The 15,650-nt window shown below is 40.8% G+C and overlaps 1 protein-coding gene across 5 annotated transcripts in view; it reads right to left on the minus strand.

Moving 5' to 3' along the window:
• Raf1 (Raf-1 proto-oncogene, serine/threonine kinase) overlaps nt 1–15,650 on the minus strand; it is a 77,444-nt gene that overhangs the window by 14,200 nt on the left and 47,594 nt on the right. For 2 of the 5 annotated variants that reach the window (XM_013145026.3, XM_013145027.3), the window contains 10 exons: nt 13,262–13,494; nt 9,823–9,935; nt 7,727–7,829; nt 7,276–7,433; nt 5,705–5,803; nt 3,790–3,943; nt 3,186–3,245; nt 1,138–1,165; nt 902–1,029; nt 484–601 (listed from right to left, as the gene is read on the minus strand). In XM_013145026.3, the coding sequence (XP_013000480.1) occupies nt 484–601; nt 902–1,029; nt 1,138–1,165; nt 3,186–3,245; nt 3,790–3,943; nt 5,705–5,803; nt 7,276–7,433; nt 7,727–7,829; nt 9,823–9,935; nt 13,262–13,468 (1,168 nt within the window). In that variant the 5' untranslated portion in view covers nt 13,469–13,494. Of the gene's footprint in view, nt 1–483; nt 602–901; nt 1,030–1,137; nt 1,166–3,185; nt 3,246–3,789; nt 3,944–5,704; nt 5,804–7,275; nt 7,434–7,726; nt 7,830–9,822; nt 9,936–13,261; nt 13,495–15,650 lie in introns of those variants that run through there. The other 3 variants (XM_003463187.5, XM_023562122.1, XM_023562123.1) reach the window with 3 other exon arrangements.

The raw sequence follows: 15,650 nt of genomic DNA on the forward strand, positions 1-15,650 counted from the left end.
TCATTGAAGCAGAACGCTCTGCTCTGAGAAGCAAGTCTGCCTTTCAGATCCACAGCTGACCACAGGGTGCAGCAGCAGCAGCTTCCTCCAAAGGCCCAGGCATCTCATTAGAGGCAGCCAAGCTCACTCTCCAGACCTGTTTTCCTGCATGCCATGCTCTGCAAGGTCATTTCCAGTTTTGAATTCCTAGAATTCATGCCCCCACTGCCCAGCAGATTCTGCCCAGCAGGTCCCATGAGCAGACTGAATTTAGTTTCCAACATTTTACTAGAACTTGTTCACTAGTTGCTAACTGTCCAAAGAACTTTATAATCCTAACTGAAGCATCCTGAGCCCACAAACAATGCTGTGGCAAGTGACACAGATACCATCAAGGTCCATCCTCAGAAGTGGCCTGCTTCCCACAGAAGAGAGCTGCTGCAAAGCCTCTCTGGCCAGCACCTGCCTGCCCCAAGCCTGCAGCCTACAGAGGCCTACACTTACCATGCCACTTGCCCTTATAGACAGTTCCAAAGGAGCCTGACCCAATGCGAGTGGACAGCATCACTTCACTGGCTTCTATTTCCCAGTAATAACTCGAATCTCTCTGTCCACGAGGCCTCTGGAATAAAGAGAAATTGTTGGTAAGCTCCAGGGGAGGCAATGGTCTATTGACAGCTAAGGCATCAAGCCAAAGGTCAATCCAACTCCCACATCTTTAAGACAAACGCAGTAACTCTTATTTTCATCTTCCAGAAAATGCCATTTTACTGTGGAGAACATTGGCAAGCTTAAAGCAACAAGCATGCCAAAAATGGTATTAAGATTAATAATCTCACTCATTAAGCATATTTATTAGTCCCATCCCAGAGTAAGTTAAGAACACTATAGTTTCCAACAAAAGCGCTAAAGACACACTCACGATTTTGTTCTTCTCCTGTGTGCCAGGTCCTGGAGCGCGCTCTCTCTGTGCTGGCATAGGAGTTTTGGGCTGTGACCAGCCTGTTGGGCTCAGGTTGTTGGGGCTACTGGACAGGGCTGAAGGGGAGGCTTAATGGACAAGACAAACAAGAGTCCACACATGGATAAGCCCACAGGAGATACACAGCATAGAGAGAAAAGTCCATTACTGTTTGCTAAATGACTACAGAAAAGTACCTGATTCGCTGTGACTTCGAATTGCATCCTGAAACAGAAAAGGAAAACTGGTCAAGCTGTGGGTTAAAAGGAAAGTAGAGGAGATGTATAGGAGCAAAGTGGACTATAAAACTTCTAGCACATAGAAAGTCTAATCCCATACATTAATCAATTCTGTCAATTAAATTCACAAATGCTGAAGGCAAATTTCTTCAAAATTGGTTTTTAACCATTAGGAGGCCTGATAGTCTTTAACAACACACATAAAAGGCACTCTTCCTAGAAAGGCTGGCACATCACTGTGTGTGAATCCCTTTCCAGGATTGAAGTGTCGGGAGGGGAGGCAGTGATGTTCATGCCAAATTCCCACTTCCTGCACTAAGAGTTAGGGGAACCTGACTTGAAGCTGGAGTCAGCCAGGGCTCACACCATGACTGATGCTTCACCTAAGACTACAATCACGGAAAGTGTAACAGATCACGAGTCCTCTAGAATGAAACTGCTATTTTACATAAAAGAAAACAAGTGAACAGGCCAAGAGCTGTGGCCGGGGTCTCAGAGACAATCAAATAGCATCACACATTGGATGGGCCTCAGCCTGCAGCACTGTGACCACTGCGTGATACCTCACACTGCAGGGCGAGCATAACATTAGGCCTCCATGGAAACTCATTAGGAAATGTTCAGAGAATAGTTTAAACCTAGATCCTGACATCTTCTCTGGAATGGAATTTATAACAAAATAATATAAAATCACATGCTCCCTTACACTCAAAAAGGGCATCTTTCTGGGAAGTCCTCTGTGCTTTGCTTTGTGTAACACTAGTGTACACAAAATGCTTGATCCACACACAGGTGCTAGAATGACCTAGTCCATGCCATCCTCACAAGAAAAACCCACCATGAACCACCTGTCCTCCTCTTCGACTGCCTGGCATCCTCAGTATTTAACAGTAAAACCTGATTCTGCTTCCCAGCCCTGGCCAGCTCAGCACCCACCTTGCCTGCAAGGGACAGCGAGAAGTGTAGGAATTTCTAGGATTTTAGGTGCGGCAGGGTAACTGTCAGCAATAAGCTGGATTTCAATAGAATATTCACCAGTGACAGTTTCATTAGCCATCTAGTCTATTGTTTTTAGTCAAATCACAGAAAAAATTTTTTATTAATCAGAATTATATTTCCAAGTATACAAAGATTTTGTCTCTTCATGTCACAGTAATTTTTTTCTCCATATTCATTGAGTAGCTCATATTATACTACACCATAACTACATTTGGATAGGCTTACCCTAGAAGGAATTTATCTGTGATTCTGGAGTCTAAATATTAGTTTAGGAGAATTATAAATACTTTGAAAAAAGCCAACAATGTCAAGTTAAAAATGCTAAATCATTCTGAGTGTGGTGGCACAGGTCTAATCCCAGCTAATCAGGAGGCAAAGGCAGAAAAACTGCAATTTTAAGGCCTGTCTGGCAACTTAGCCAGATCTTATCTTGAAATATAAAAAATGCTGAGGTGTAGCTTAGTGGTAGAGCACCACTGAGGGCAAACCCCATTACTACCCAGAGCAAAGGGTTGAACCATATGTGATTTTTTAAAAACATAAGCACAACAGTTACTATGTAATAAAAATTGAAGAATTTTCACTTTTAATGCTCCAAGTATTAAGAGTGCTTATGTAGAAACAAATCACATAACAGAAGAAAAACAGCTATTATTACTGGGATAAGAGTGCTTATGTAGAAACAAATCACATAACAGAAGAAAAACAGCTGACTTATTACTGGGATCATAGAGGCAGACAAGTAATCAAGCTCACAGCTTATACATGGGCCCACATGGTGCAGGACGAGTGTAACACTGTGATCAAAGGCTGAGCTAGGTAACCCCTGCCTGAGGTAGTAGAGGTCCCTGAGTGTTTCTAAAAAATAACTCATGGTACACAACAGGCATACTCCAGGGCTTTAGTGCAGGGACAGAATGCTGACATTTGAGTGCCAAATAAGTCATGACAGTCTTAGCAATCCTGTTAATGACAAGGAAACAAAGGCACGAAGAAGAAATACCTACTCTTCCCCTCACACACAATCCTCTGGACCACGCCCTGGGAGAAGTATTCAGTCTGTTATTCTAGTTCAAAGCAATGAAAAATAAAGAATAAAGAACAAAGCAAGTAGTTTAAGTATATTCAGTTATTATTAAAGATGAAGTAGAAAACAAACAGAACATACCAAAAAGTCCAGAAAAGAAAAGTCAGTTTGAAAATTCTAGGTTTAGGCACTTCTAATACCTCTGCTTGCTTAACTCCAAGAACTCGATCCTTTCATTTCTAAATGAGGTCATTTAAAAGTCTTCTGAAGAATTGTACCATCAATGCTTGCCTCCACACACCAGAATAAAATTACTCTGACTCTTATGAAGTACCTCAATGAAATGCTATTCTAACCCGACACAGGAGAATGAATTCAACTTCTTCAGGAAGTTTTAGTTGTCTATCTGAATAACATACTTATTAATTTGATTATTCTGCTAGTCTACAGATAATCTGAACAAAAATAAAAGTATTTTAAATCAAAGCACTTGAGAAAATGCTACAACATTCCTGATCAAATTTGAAACCCAAATCCTGGCCCAACAAACTGACTGACACGATTGCCACACAGGGGCCCCTTACCTCAATCATCCTGCTGTCCACAGGCAGCGTCGTGCTGACCATGTGAACGTTAGGTGTGGATGTTGACCTCTGTCTCTGGGAGAGGGAACCTTCGGAGGAGGGGCTGGAGGAGTTGAAGGTGAAGGCATGGGGTGTGGAGTACCTGTGCTGGGAACTGGGCAATGGAAAGAAAGAAGATGCTTTGATTGGCACTCAAGCAGCCCCACTGGCACAGTCTTTCAGCTGCCTGCCCTTCACTAAAACATGTGGGAACAAACTTGAGCTATAAAATGTCTCATTCTTTCAATCTATCATTCTAAAAAATTCTCTTCTGTATAGATGCTTCTGCATGTAAACTGTTGTCTTTGCAGTGTTAGAGACCAAACTTAGGGCCTTGTGCACAAAAGGCAAGCACTTCATGCAAATTTTTGAAGACAAACACACTTGTGAATGAGCTTGTAATTCACATGAAAATAAGTATGTATTTTCTTCCCAATAAATCAACTCTACACAAATACATGGAATTTTTATAGAATCTCCATGAAAGAACCCATAAACATTTGGCAAATACCACCTGCTAACCTAGCTGACACCTGCTCAGTTTCATTTAGAGACCAAATCAGAGTGTTAAAAAAGATTTGGAGTAAATGGTTAGACCTGCTGAATGTCTACAAAAGTCCAGCATTTACCCACTGTGCATGCTCTCTCATAAACAAAGAGAATTACTATAGACCTGGTCCTAGATCTGAACTACCTAGCTGTGAATAAATCGCCAGCTTCTTTCAGCCAATGTGGACAACTACCAATCTGGGAACACACATAAAGGTAGAACATCTGGCACTGGGACACAGCTCAGTCATTGGTAGTGTTTGCTTGCTAGGGTTCCATTCCCAGCAACACCAAACAAGACACAACAGTGCAGCTAGAGTAAAGCTCAGTGGTAGGCACTTGCCTACATGTAGGAGGCCCTGGCTTTCAGCCTTAGCACCAAAAGACCAAGTATAACAGAACATTTTCATTACCTGCTTTAAACATTCAGGCAACATGTAAGAATTCAAACAGTAAGTAGCTAGTTTTTATAAGTCACCTTTCTAATTAATTCTGTATATATGCCCTCAGAAATCTAGTTTTGTCTACTCTTCAGAGGTAAGCACAGTATTCTGGTCTAATGTGCTTTTCAAATTATCAAAAAATTAAAGTCATACACAAATACATACCACTTCAATAGAAATTCCTTGTTTTCTTTCTTTTTTTTTAGTTTGGAGACAGGCTCTCACTAGGTAGTTCAGGCTAGCCTCAAACTCATAGCAGTTCTAATTCAGCTCCCCAAGTGCTCAGATTACAGGCATGTACCACCACACCTGGTAAATTCTTTATTCTAAAATAATGCTATCTTTAACAATTTCTCCAGTAGTTTTACAATAGCTATTAAATATTACCAGATGACATATACAATAAAGAGGTATTTTTGATAAAGACATAGACATCATTTTAGATTCTAAATATTTGTTTAACATTAAGCAAGATACAAACTCAAACTGATTTGTTAAAGATAAGTTATATGGAAACTCACAGGCATCTTTTAAATGGTATTTATACTGAAGATCTAATTAGATTCTTTTTTAGCAATACAAAACTCTAAGAAGCACTCATTTTAGGCTCTAAATTCATGTGCAACACTGAGCAAAACATGAACTCAAACTGTGATTTGTTAAATGTACTATGGTAACAGAAGGGATTTAAGTCCAAGTCACTTAACAGAATGTAAGAGTTACAGGGCCACAAAGACATACTTCCACATTTGGCTCTGCTGCAAGCAGCAGCACAGAATAGAGGAGGGAAGACCAGCAGCCCTTGCCTTCTGCATTAGGGCTTCCAACCCCAGTCCCCTGCCTAACACAATTTTCCAAAAGAAAGGCTCTGAGTCACAAGTTACCTAACAGGCATCCGGGAAACAGATTCTCGCATCCGACGCATTGTCAAAGAAGGTAGTGCTGGGACACCGCTGTCACCAAGAGTGGAATTTGGAAACAACCTAAAAGAAATCAGGAAAGATTGATTTATAGATGAGCACATACCTCAAAGAGGGCCAGTCACCCTGCCCACTGCCAGCTAGGAACAGCTTTCCCCAGGCACATGTCCTCCCACCACTCTAGCCACCTGGCAGAACAGGACTATCCACAGTGCCAGGGTCTATTGCATAACAGATGTGAGCAACAGCACATGCCAGTGAACACATAGGACCCAACAAGTATATCTCGGACATACTGGTGTGACATCCAGATATAGCAAAAGAGTGTATTTTAGAGCTACAGCAGGGCATTTTACAACCTATGGAACAGAGAGCTTTTCTGGAAACAGACAGGGAAGGCCAAGTATGAAGAAAAACCAGACTTAACAACTACTTAACGCCCTAAATAAAAGGAACAATAAGGTGACAATTATCTGGGCTCTGTCCCTCCAAGCAGGGCTACTGAGAGCTGTTACATGCTGTCTCAGGACACTGCAAAGAAGGCTAATGCCCCAATTTTCAGGTGTCTAAACTAAGGCTCAGACATATCACAGGTAAGTACCCTTGGACATGTTATAGGTAAGGACAAAAGTGGTGTGACCATGTGGCCACTGTACTCCAAGCCTGTGCCTTCTGTGTTACTCAACTTCAACCAACACCAACTACCATGTAAGTAAAAGGACATTCCCATTATGGACTAAGGCAATGCCCCCTTGGCTTCTATGGTACTCAGTAAAAGATAAAGCTCTAACACTCTAATTTCACAGTAAGTTTTCAAAAGGCATTTTAAAACATGTACTTTTACTGCAAATTTGTATTTAATAAAATTAACTAGTGTGTAAAGACACATTTTGGTATGTGTCTGATAAAAGTATGAGTCTTTCAAAATTTTATATTCAAACCTGTTTAAGCCCAACTAATTTTTTCTCTACCTCCGAGATGAACACAGTACCAAATATGCTGTGTGGGTGATGACTACGGTGTGGTCTGTGTATGTGTGTGTGTATGTACTAGGGACTGAAAAATTGAGATCACACTCCCACTGAACTACTACAAAATAATTTTATAATTATTTTGAAATAAGATTTTGCTAAGTCACTCAGTTGTCTAGGCTATGCTCCAACAAGTCACCTTCTTGCCTCAGCCTCCCAGAAAGCTGGGATCACAGACATGTGCCACCATGCCCAGCCAACATATGCCCTCTACTCCTTCTATCATAAAGGTCATTCAGCATATCCAACAAAATGCAAACAGAGTCTACTGTCTACCGAGTAAATGTTGCTAGCAGAAAAAAAGGTGCAAACCTTTTGGCTTCCTGCCTCTTTGCATCTCTCCCTGCATCACAGTATGCCAACATCAACTGGACAGATGATAACTTGCAATGCCACACTAAAATAGCTACTTTCAAAACTATCATGCTCCTAATGTATGTGGTTTCCAGACCACAAAGGCATCTACACGTCCTACCCCTCCATCTGTAGGTGATAGTGTCTTACAAGAGCTGTCTGATGTTACTCCAGTCCACACACATTGTAGGGACTTTGGTGCTACAGTGCTCATGAAATTTGTAGCCACAAGTCTGACATCGAAACCCATTTAACAGGAACTTCTGGCAGATGTCACAGAAGGCAAGCTTCAGGAACGTCTTCCGAGCCTGTAACAAGAATGTAGAGTTAAACTGTATGAAATACAGGAAAGATGACTCAAGAGGGCCCATTTTCTCAGGGGTCTCCAACAGTTCACAGGAATGAAGAGTCACGTTTCCAAAATCTGTATAATTCACAACCAAAAATTATATTTCTGGCTAATGGAATATAACCAACAGCCCAACTAGAGCTTTACTTAAGCCAACAATCTACATCCTTATTACTTCATCTTTTAGAAGATCCTATCATGCAAACTAAGGCACTCAACATAGCATGAAATGAGAAGAGATCTGCAACTTACAAAGTTGTGTGTTGTGAGGGGAACATGATCCAAGAAATCTACTTGAAGTTCTTCTCCAATCAAAGAGGCAGCATCGGTATTCCAATCTAACCGTGCTTTTTTACTAAAAATGATTTTTAAAAACATATCATGAAAAGGAAATATTGAAACAAGTTGACAGTCCAATATGAGTAACACAGCTATCTTTTATTGTGTTATCTAAATACAACTTATATCCTAACAGTATTCACATATGTAATCTATACATCAAACCTATAAAGTAGGTATTTTACCCCATCTCATAAATGAAAATTCTAGGGCTCCAAGATAAGAAAAGGGTCTACAATGAAATCCATGTCTGTTGGACTCCAAAGCTTATCCTCTTAGAATAAAGTTTTTTTAAAAAATAAACAATAACAATCTCATGGTAAGGTGCACACATATTAAAAACTTTATGACATTAAAATTCTACAAAAAAATCCTCAAATCTTGTGAAAGGGATTATAAATATTACTACAATTCCAAAAGAGGCAAGAACCTCAACTATCCTTCGTCATTAATAGTAAACTCAGATCCATAATTGTTTGGAGGTCTATAAAAACAAATACAAATCAAAGGGAGACTTACCTGTCTTAAATTTACTGAGACAAAAAAAAAGAAATTTTTACTAAGACCACTCTTGCTGAACTCAAAGTAAATAACACCGAAAAATGTACACCTTTAAGTACAAATTTAATGCTCAACTCCCTTCTCCTGTCTTGTCTCCTGCCTGCCCATTTCCTGAAGGCTGGATGTGCTTAAGTAAGGAAAGAATGTAGATCTAGCACCTTCAGGTCTCTCCCATCACCTACCAGACAACCTATCCAAGTGGTTTTTCCTGTCATACCCCACCCCTTAACATAATTCCCTGCACAAAGTCTGGGACATTTTATGCCACTCTCAAATTCTGTCCAGTTCTAATGGGGGAAGGGGCACTTTCTGATCAAGCTCTGGGAATTATCTATCCTGGACAGAACCCAGGCCACCTCCAAAACAATGTAGCTTTGGAGAACAGCAAACAAGTCCTCACTGTCTCAGAGCCTCAATGGTTCTTAAGGAGCACTGTAGGCTGGCTTAGAGTTAAGGACATAGTTAAATTTGCCCTCTGAGCAGACTCATGCCCCAGGCTACTCTCTTGCGACCTCCCCAAACCATAAAGACAGAAGCTGAAGAGGAGTAATAGTGGTGCTGCTCTCCACAAGAAGGCGAAGTTGAAAGAACCTTCTGTAAAAGTCTCCCCATATCGGCAGAAGCATCCTGGATAATTATGGACAGTACTGTTGCTATGAGGGATTACTCCTAGCCTTGAGCTGCTAACCTACAACTACCATCAGAAATCAGCCAAGTATTCCCAGAAGCAGATTCTCCTGCATTTAACTTTTAGCTTGATGGCTATCAAATAGAAAGGAGTCATACACATGAAAATAAATAAAAATAAGTGAGAAGAGCTGGAGATGGCACTCAGGGGTAAAACATATGCTTAGCATGCATGAGGCCCTGGGTTCAATCTCCAGTAGCCCCACCAAAAAGCAGAAGCAAACAGCAGGAGCTCATCTCCTGAGGGTAGCGTGCTTTACTTATAAACAGTGATTACCTACTCCATGTAATATCTCACAGCAAACACAAAAAGCAACCTTTGTTGTTGAGAAACCTACATGCAAACATTCCTGTTTTGTCCATGGATGTATCATCAACGCCTACCACATATTTTATTTTTCAAGGGAATTTCCAAGTAATAGGCTAACTTCAAGTTTTTAATACCACATTTTTGTGAACTATCTCTTTACAAACAAAGGTATATGAATATATGCTAGTCTATGGCAGTGGTGGCAAATCTATAGCACACGTTATTTATTGTATTTTTCTTTTAAGACAAAAGATGTTAACGCACAGTTGTTTTTTCCTGAACTAAAACCACAGTATTCGGGTTTAAACACAGTGCTGACACTTTACAATAAAGAAGTAGATTTTCGGTTACAGTCTGGCACTTGATCTCTATAAGGTTCACCACCACTGTTGTATAGGAAGCTAGCAAAATTATTTGAATGGAATCCTCATCCTAAACAATGAGGTCTTACCCTTTGTGTTCATGGAGAAGTCTGAACACTGCACAGCACTCTGGTTGCAGGCCTCTCACCTTGAGCGCTTTCATAAGGCAGTCATGCAAGCTCATCCCATTCCGCACATTGACCTACAAACAAAGGCCACTTTCAGGATCCATACGGGCCACAGTGCCAGTTGGAGGGAGCACAGAAATAAATACAATGGGCTGTGAGGTGTGTAGGAAAGATTTATGAGAGCATTGCATGTAATGGTACATATGCATGCACACAAGCACACAGGAACACCATGTCCAGCAACAGGTACATGCTTGAATGAAATACAAACAGCCATATCCCTCCAGGATAACCTGGAGGGAGGAAAGTCCATGAAATAGTCACTGGGAGAAATATTGCTTAAAATAATATAAAGAGTAAGATTAATTAATGAGGGGTGGAAAGAAGCGCCCCCAGCTGTTAACACCTGAGAGCACTGCCAGAAGAGGACAATGAGAGTTCCTAAATTTACTTCTAATTTGCTTAACTCACCAATGTGTGTGTAAGATGACAACATTACAAAAAGAAAAGGAAACATGTCAGTATGATCTATAACAAATGTGACAGGAATTCTAGAATTTAAAAAGGGCTATTTTCAGTGAGGTGTGGTGGTGCAAGCCTACAATCCCAGAACTTGGTAGGCTAAGATAGGAGGTTTGCTGTGAGTCAAGGCCAGCCTGGGCTACAAAGTGAGTTTAAGGCCTGGCTGAACTATAAAGTGAGACCCCTGTCTTTAAAAAAAAAAAAAAAAAAAAAAAACCTATTTTCAATAGTCTGATATTCTGTTAATGGCAGCTATATGAAAATTTCAACTAAAATCTTTCAAAGTTTATATAAAAGCTCTCTACACTTTGTTTTCAAAGCTAGGAAAGTCAATTTCAAATGGGGCATCTAGAATGAGCAGCACCAGCAAGAGCAGAGCAGCACTGAGCCGACAGCGCAGTTCCTCCTCCTGCTCTAGGCAGCCCTAGCTACCAGAAGCCAAGCCACCCTCTACAGCCCTGCCCTGGCTGGCACAGGACAGAGACAGATGCCTGAAAAACTGCATGGAGGTGCTGGGTATGCCCAGTTACCAGGCTACAGTATGGACAGTATATCAGGAGACAAATCAGCAACAAAAAGATTCTGAGAGAGATAAAGAGGGAAAGTGTGTCAAGTAATTGAAAGCACTGGCAAGGGTCAATGTAAGGTTTTTTGTTTTTGTTTTTAAACTTTTTTTTTTTTTTTTTTCGTTTTTATCGGTACCAGGGATTGAACTCATGACTGCCTGCTTGCAAGGCAGGCGCTTATGCCACTGAGCTAAATCCCCAGCCCTAATGTAAGGTTTCACAGGGCTTTATTTTGCTACTTATCTGCCAGTAATCAGTATCTGAAGGATAGAGGTGGGATCCACAGTAAGAGCACAGTACAGAAAAATTCGACTTTGTAGAACAGAATTTGTATTTGGGGTAGCAGAAGTAGGGAACAACATTCTCCTAAAGGACCAAATCTAGGATGAAAGAGTTTTTTTTTTCCAAAGATCCTCTGGAGCTAAGGACAACTCCTTTGCTCCAGAGGGAATGTTCTCCTCTTTAGCTACATGGGAGAGGAACAGCTGCGAGCAACAGTGCAGAGGGCACCTGACTCTTCAAGCAGCTATGACAGGAGCCCTGTAAAAACTTGGGAGCTTATGAGGGTCAGGGTTACCCAATACTATCACCCATATAAATGCATTACCTGTTTTTTTAAAATGACATTTTTTAAAGTAACATTCTGTAAGTTTCTTGTACTTAGCAAAGCAATTCAGACAAGTGTTTCTGAACTCTATCAAAATAATTACAAAGAAGAGTGTAGAAACACAAATTCAACAAGTGTCACCACTAACTAAGTGTAAACTAGATGATGGGCAGTCACCAATATTCTAATGTATCATTTTATGTATTTTTAAATGAAGGCTTTCTTGAAGCAATGAGAGCCTCAGAAAAATTTCATTAACTTGCAACAAAACAAGTGAGAAATTATGATGTGAAGCAATGAAGGTAAGAGACTCAGACCAAGCAGCATAGCAGAGATACTCTTGGCAACAGTGCTCTGAATGTGTGTGGTCAGTCTCTGCCTCACAAGTCCCAGCCCAGGGTTCTAGTCCAGGAGGGGCACTCCCTTGCAATGGTGGAAGGGTCCATGAGGAGCCTCGCAAAACAGATTCCCAGCCCCCCTTCCCAGCGTATCCAAGGACCTGGACTTAAGTTATTTTAGAATGAAGCCCAGAAATCTGCATTTAACTTGCTGGTCAGGAGATTACAAATGCACTTATGCAATAACAATGAGAAGCAATGGCAGCAGGTCAAAGGAGCAGACATGTTTAAAAACATTATAAAAATGAAGTATAATTTCTAACATTATTCATCAGGCACCCGTCCTCTGCTTCTTCTCTTTACTACACACACACACACACACACACTGCCACACACAATGCCTTCTTCAAATTGTTTTGGAACCACTGAGAATAGGAGAAACCACCTAGGGTAAGAAGATATGCAGAAAGCCAAGGATGCCCGGCAGATAGCTCCTCCACCATCTGAAGCTGGCACTCTCTAAGCTGGTCTGAAAAGGGATAGCCTTCCCTCCCAGAGCCTTGGCACAAGCTGTGGAAAGCCAAGTCTCTATATCACTAGTTCCCAATCTGAAAGACATCAAGGGCTGTATTGCTGACCAAAACAGCTACGAAATAATCACAGCTGCCACTGTACTAAGTCTGAGCTGCATTTCATAAAGTCAGGACAGAAGTGCAAAGTACTGTGTAACTAGTCTAGATAACTCGCCTGAGAAAAGGCAGTGAGGGGTTTCAACATTGTTCAGGTTTTATGGGTCCACACACCTAACCTGGCAGTAGATGGTTATGAGGAAGACAGTAGAGCCAGGGGAAATGCCAGATGGTCTTCAAGACTCCTATAACAGTCACAATTCTGATCTGACCTCTCAATGTAAGACCACAAAGAAAATTAATAGAAAACAGTACGCAAGCCTGGCATAGTGGTACATGCATGTCATTCCAGCATTTGGGAGGTTGAGGCAAGATCACTGTTTGAGGCCAGCATGGGCTACATAGTGAATTCAAAGCCAGTTTGAACTAAGAAATGACATCTTATCTCAAACAAACAAACAAAAAAAAAACCAAAAACAATTAAACTTTAACTACAAGTCTTAGAAATGCCCCATATGAATGTGTTGACAGAAAGAAGCCATTCCAGGCAAGAGTAACAACAGAAGGAAGGTCATCAGGTAGGGAAAAGCAGGGAGTTTGGAAGGAACAATAATACATATAACAGGACACAAAAATCAATTTCAAAAACCCCTAGGTGATAAGATTTGCCTGTAATAGGGTTCACACTATTTTCTACAAGCAGACAAAAGCTGAGTTTCCTAGGAGAAATGCACATACCACTGTTCTCTGCTTATTTGGCAAGAAGACTCGGATGGTGCTGCTTGTCTTCGAGGACTCTGTGAGTTTGCCATCATCTGAGGCCCGGCGCTGATAGCCAAACTGCTGCACAATCGTTGGGGAGATGCAGCTGGAGCCATCAAACACAGAGTCCTTGAGTCCAAAACCGTTGCTGATTGTCTTCCAAGCACCCTGTATGTGCTCCATGGATGCAGCTTAAGCAGTAATGAAACCTGGTAAAAAGACAGGTAACTGTAATTCTAAAATGAAAGCACTTAACCTTGGAATACATATAAAGCGAGGTTATGAAGATAGTGGTGTGTGAGATTTTATAATTTATAAACAAATTAATTAGAAAAGAATTCCCAAAACATATTTCATACAAAAACCAAAAATAAAAGAAATGGGAACCAGAAGTCAAAAGACTTGTTTGTTTTTGAAACAAGGTCTCAATAAGTACTGCAGGCTGGCCTTGAACTCACTATGGCCTTGAACCCACAGGGAACCTCTTGCCTCAGCCTCCTTAGTGCTCTATTTACAGACCTGTGCCACCATACCTAGCTAAAAGACTTATTAAAGAAAGAAAATATTTCTAGAATGTGTGTTAAATACTTTACATATGAATTATCTCATTTAATTTTTATAAGCACACCAAAAAATCTCCTTTGACCTTACTTGGGACTAAATTCCTTACTTGGGACTAAATTCCTTACTTGGGACTAAACCTAGGACCATCACTAGTGAGCTATATCCCAAGTCTCTTCTTGTGAAAATTTTTATATTTTTGAGACTGACTGGTTCTACTTATATCTTTAAGCTCCCCAGTGTGGTTTCAAACTTGATATCCTTCTGCCTCAGCTACCCAGACTGCTAGGATTACAGGTATACATACCATCACATCTGGCTCACATTCTTCTTTAAACTATGCTACTTACTTGACAAAACCCAAGGAACAGGTAACGTAACCAGATTCCATATCTGCTTGAAGTATACTAATTTGCCACTATCAGTTCAGGTGCAGAAGCAAAGCTTATTTACAGTCAGAAGAAAGGAGAGATAGCCACCTAACTCCAAATAATCAAATGTTCTAATGAGGCACTAAGACAACTGCTGTGGGTCCAATGACATGAAGTCGGTCAGATACTATATCTCAGATGTCAGGATCAACAAAGTCCTAATATTGGCTCCAAAGTCAGCAGAACTAAGTGGTTTGTTTCCTCTTTTGGAAACCCATGAGGCTGATAAAGTCTCCTTCTCAAGCCTCCTTTAGAAACTTACTTAGTTTTATTAGCATCTTCTACCTTTGACTAGGAAACACCAGTCTACAGAAGTGGCACACGGCACACATTGTTCCCATATGCAACACAGCCCTCAGGGATCTCCAGGTAAGCACTGCATTCCCAGTGAAGCCAAGGAAATTCGCACACCCAGCTTTTAAATGGTAGAGCTAGGATTCAGAACCAGGGTACTCTACCCAGAGGCTTTGCTTCCCACATTTAGCAATGACACCAGGGTCATTTGGTCAGAGCTGAGGCAACTGAAAACTACAGACTGGAAACCTCATATTCACCCAAAAGATCCTGTATAAATACCCACTATGTGGTAAATTCTCAAATCAGGAAAGGTTGGGTGTTAAAAACATCCCTCCCAACAAAACAACCTGCTTGCCTCCCTGGTAAGCAGCTGTGGCTCAAGTGAGCGTCAGGCAACCTAGGGAGAGAACCAGTCAGCATCTCCTGAGATCCTGCCATGTTGGAACTTAGGGCACTAGGGCAACAAAGCAACCTTACTCACCTCCCTGGTAAGCAGCCATGAGCCTACTGGCACCTGAGAATCAAACATCCTTTCTACCTCCTTCCCCCTGTTCGCAAATGGGAGCCAGAGGTCTGAGCATCTCTTGGGAGGAGATAGTATGCAATATAGCAAATATGGGGGATTTTCTTCTACCATCTCTTTGAAGGCAAATATTGTTATCACTGTTTTGCTTTGTTCTGATTAAATGTATTGTTCTATTCAATATTCTGTTTTGATAGGTTTTATGAAGTATTTGGTTCGATTTTGCTATGCCTGATTGAAAGGACAACTACTGTGAAGATAACAACATATACTATGGTACCTATTACTGTTATCCTGGTAACCTGTGGTGAAGTTCTGTACCAATTTCATTGCTTTGTCTGTAATTGGCTTTGTTCTGTCTTCTTCTGTTGTATTTTACTACCTTCAAAATAATAAGAAAAAAAAAGGAATACCCCTCCCTATATCTATTGGTTCCACACTCATGATTCAACAAATCATGACTCAAGAATATTTTTACATGTGTCCATACTGAATGCACACAACTTTTCTCTTGTTCCTATTTGCACTTTGTATTATGAGTGACCACAAATGA

Source organism: Cavia porcellus, unplaced genomic scaffold (genome assembly GCF_034190915.1).
Source record: "Cavia porcellus strain 051 isolate PalLab524CR breed Dunkin Hartley unplaced genomic scaffold, mCavPor4.1 scaffold_27, whole genome shotgun sequence".
Classification (NCBI taxonomy): domain Eukaryota; kingdom Metazoa; phylum Chordata; class Mammalia; order Rodentia; family Caviidae; genus Cavia; species Cavia porcellus.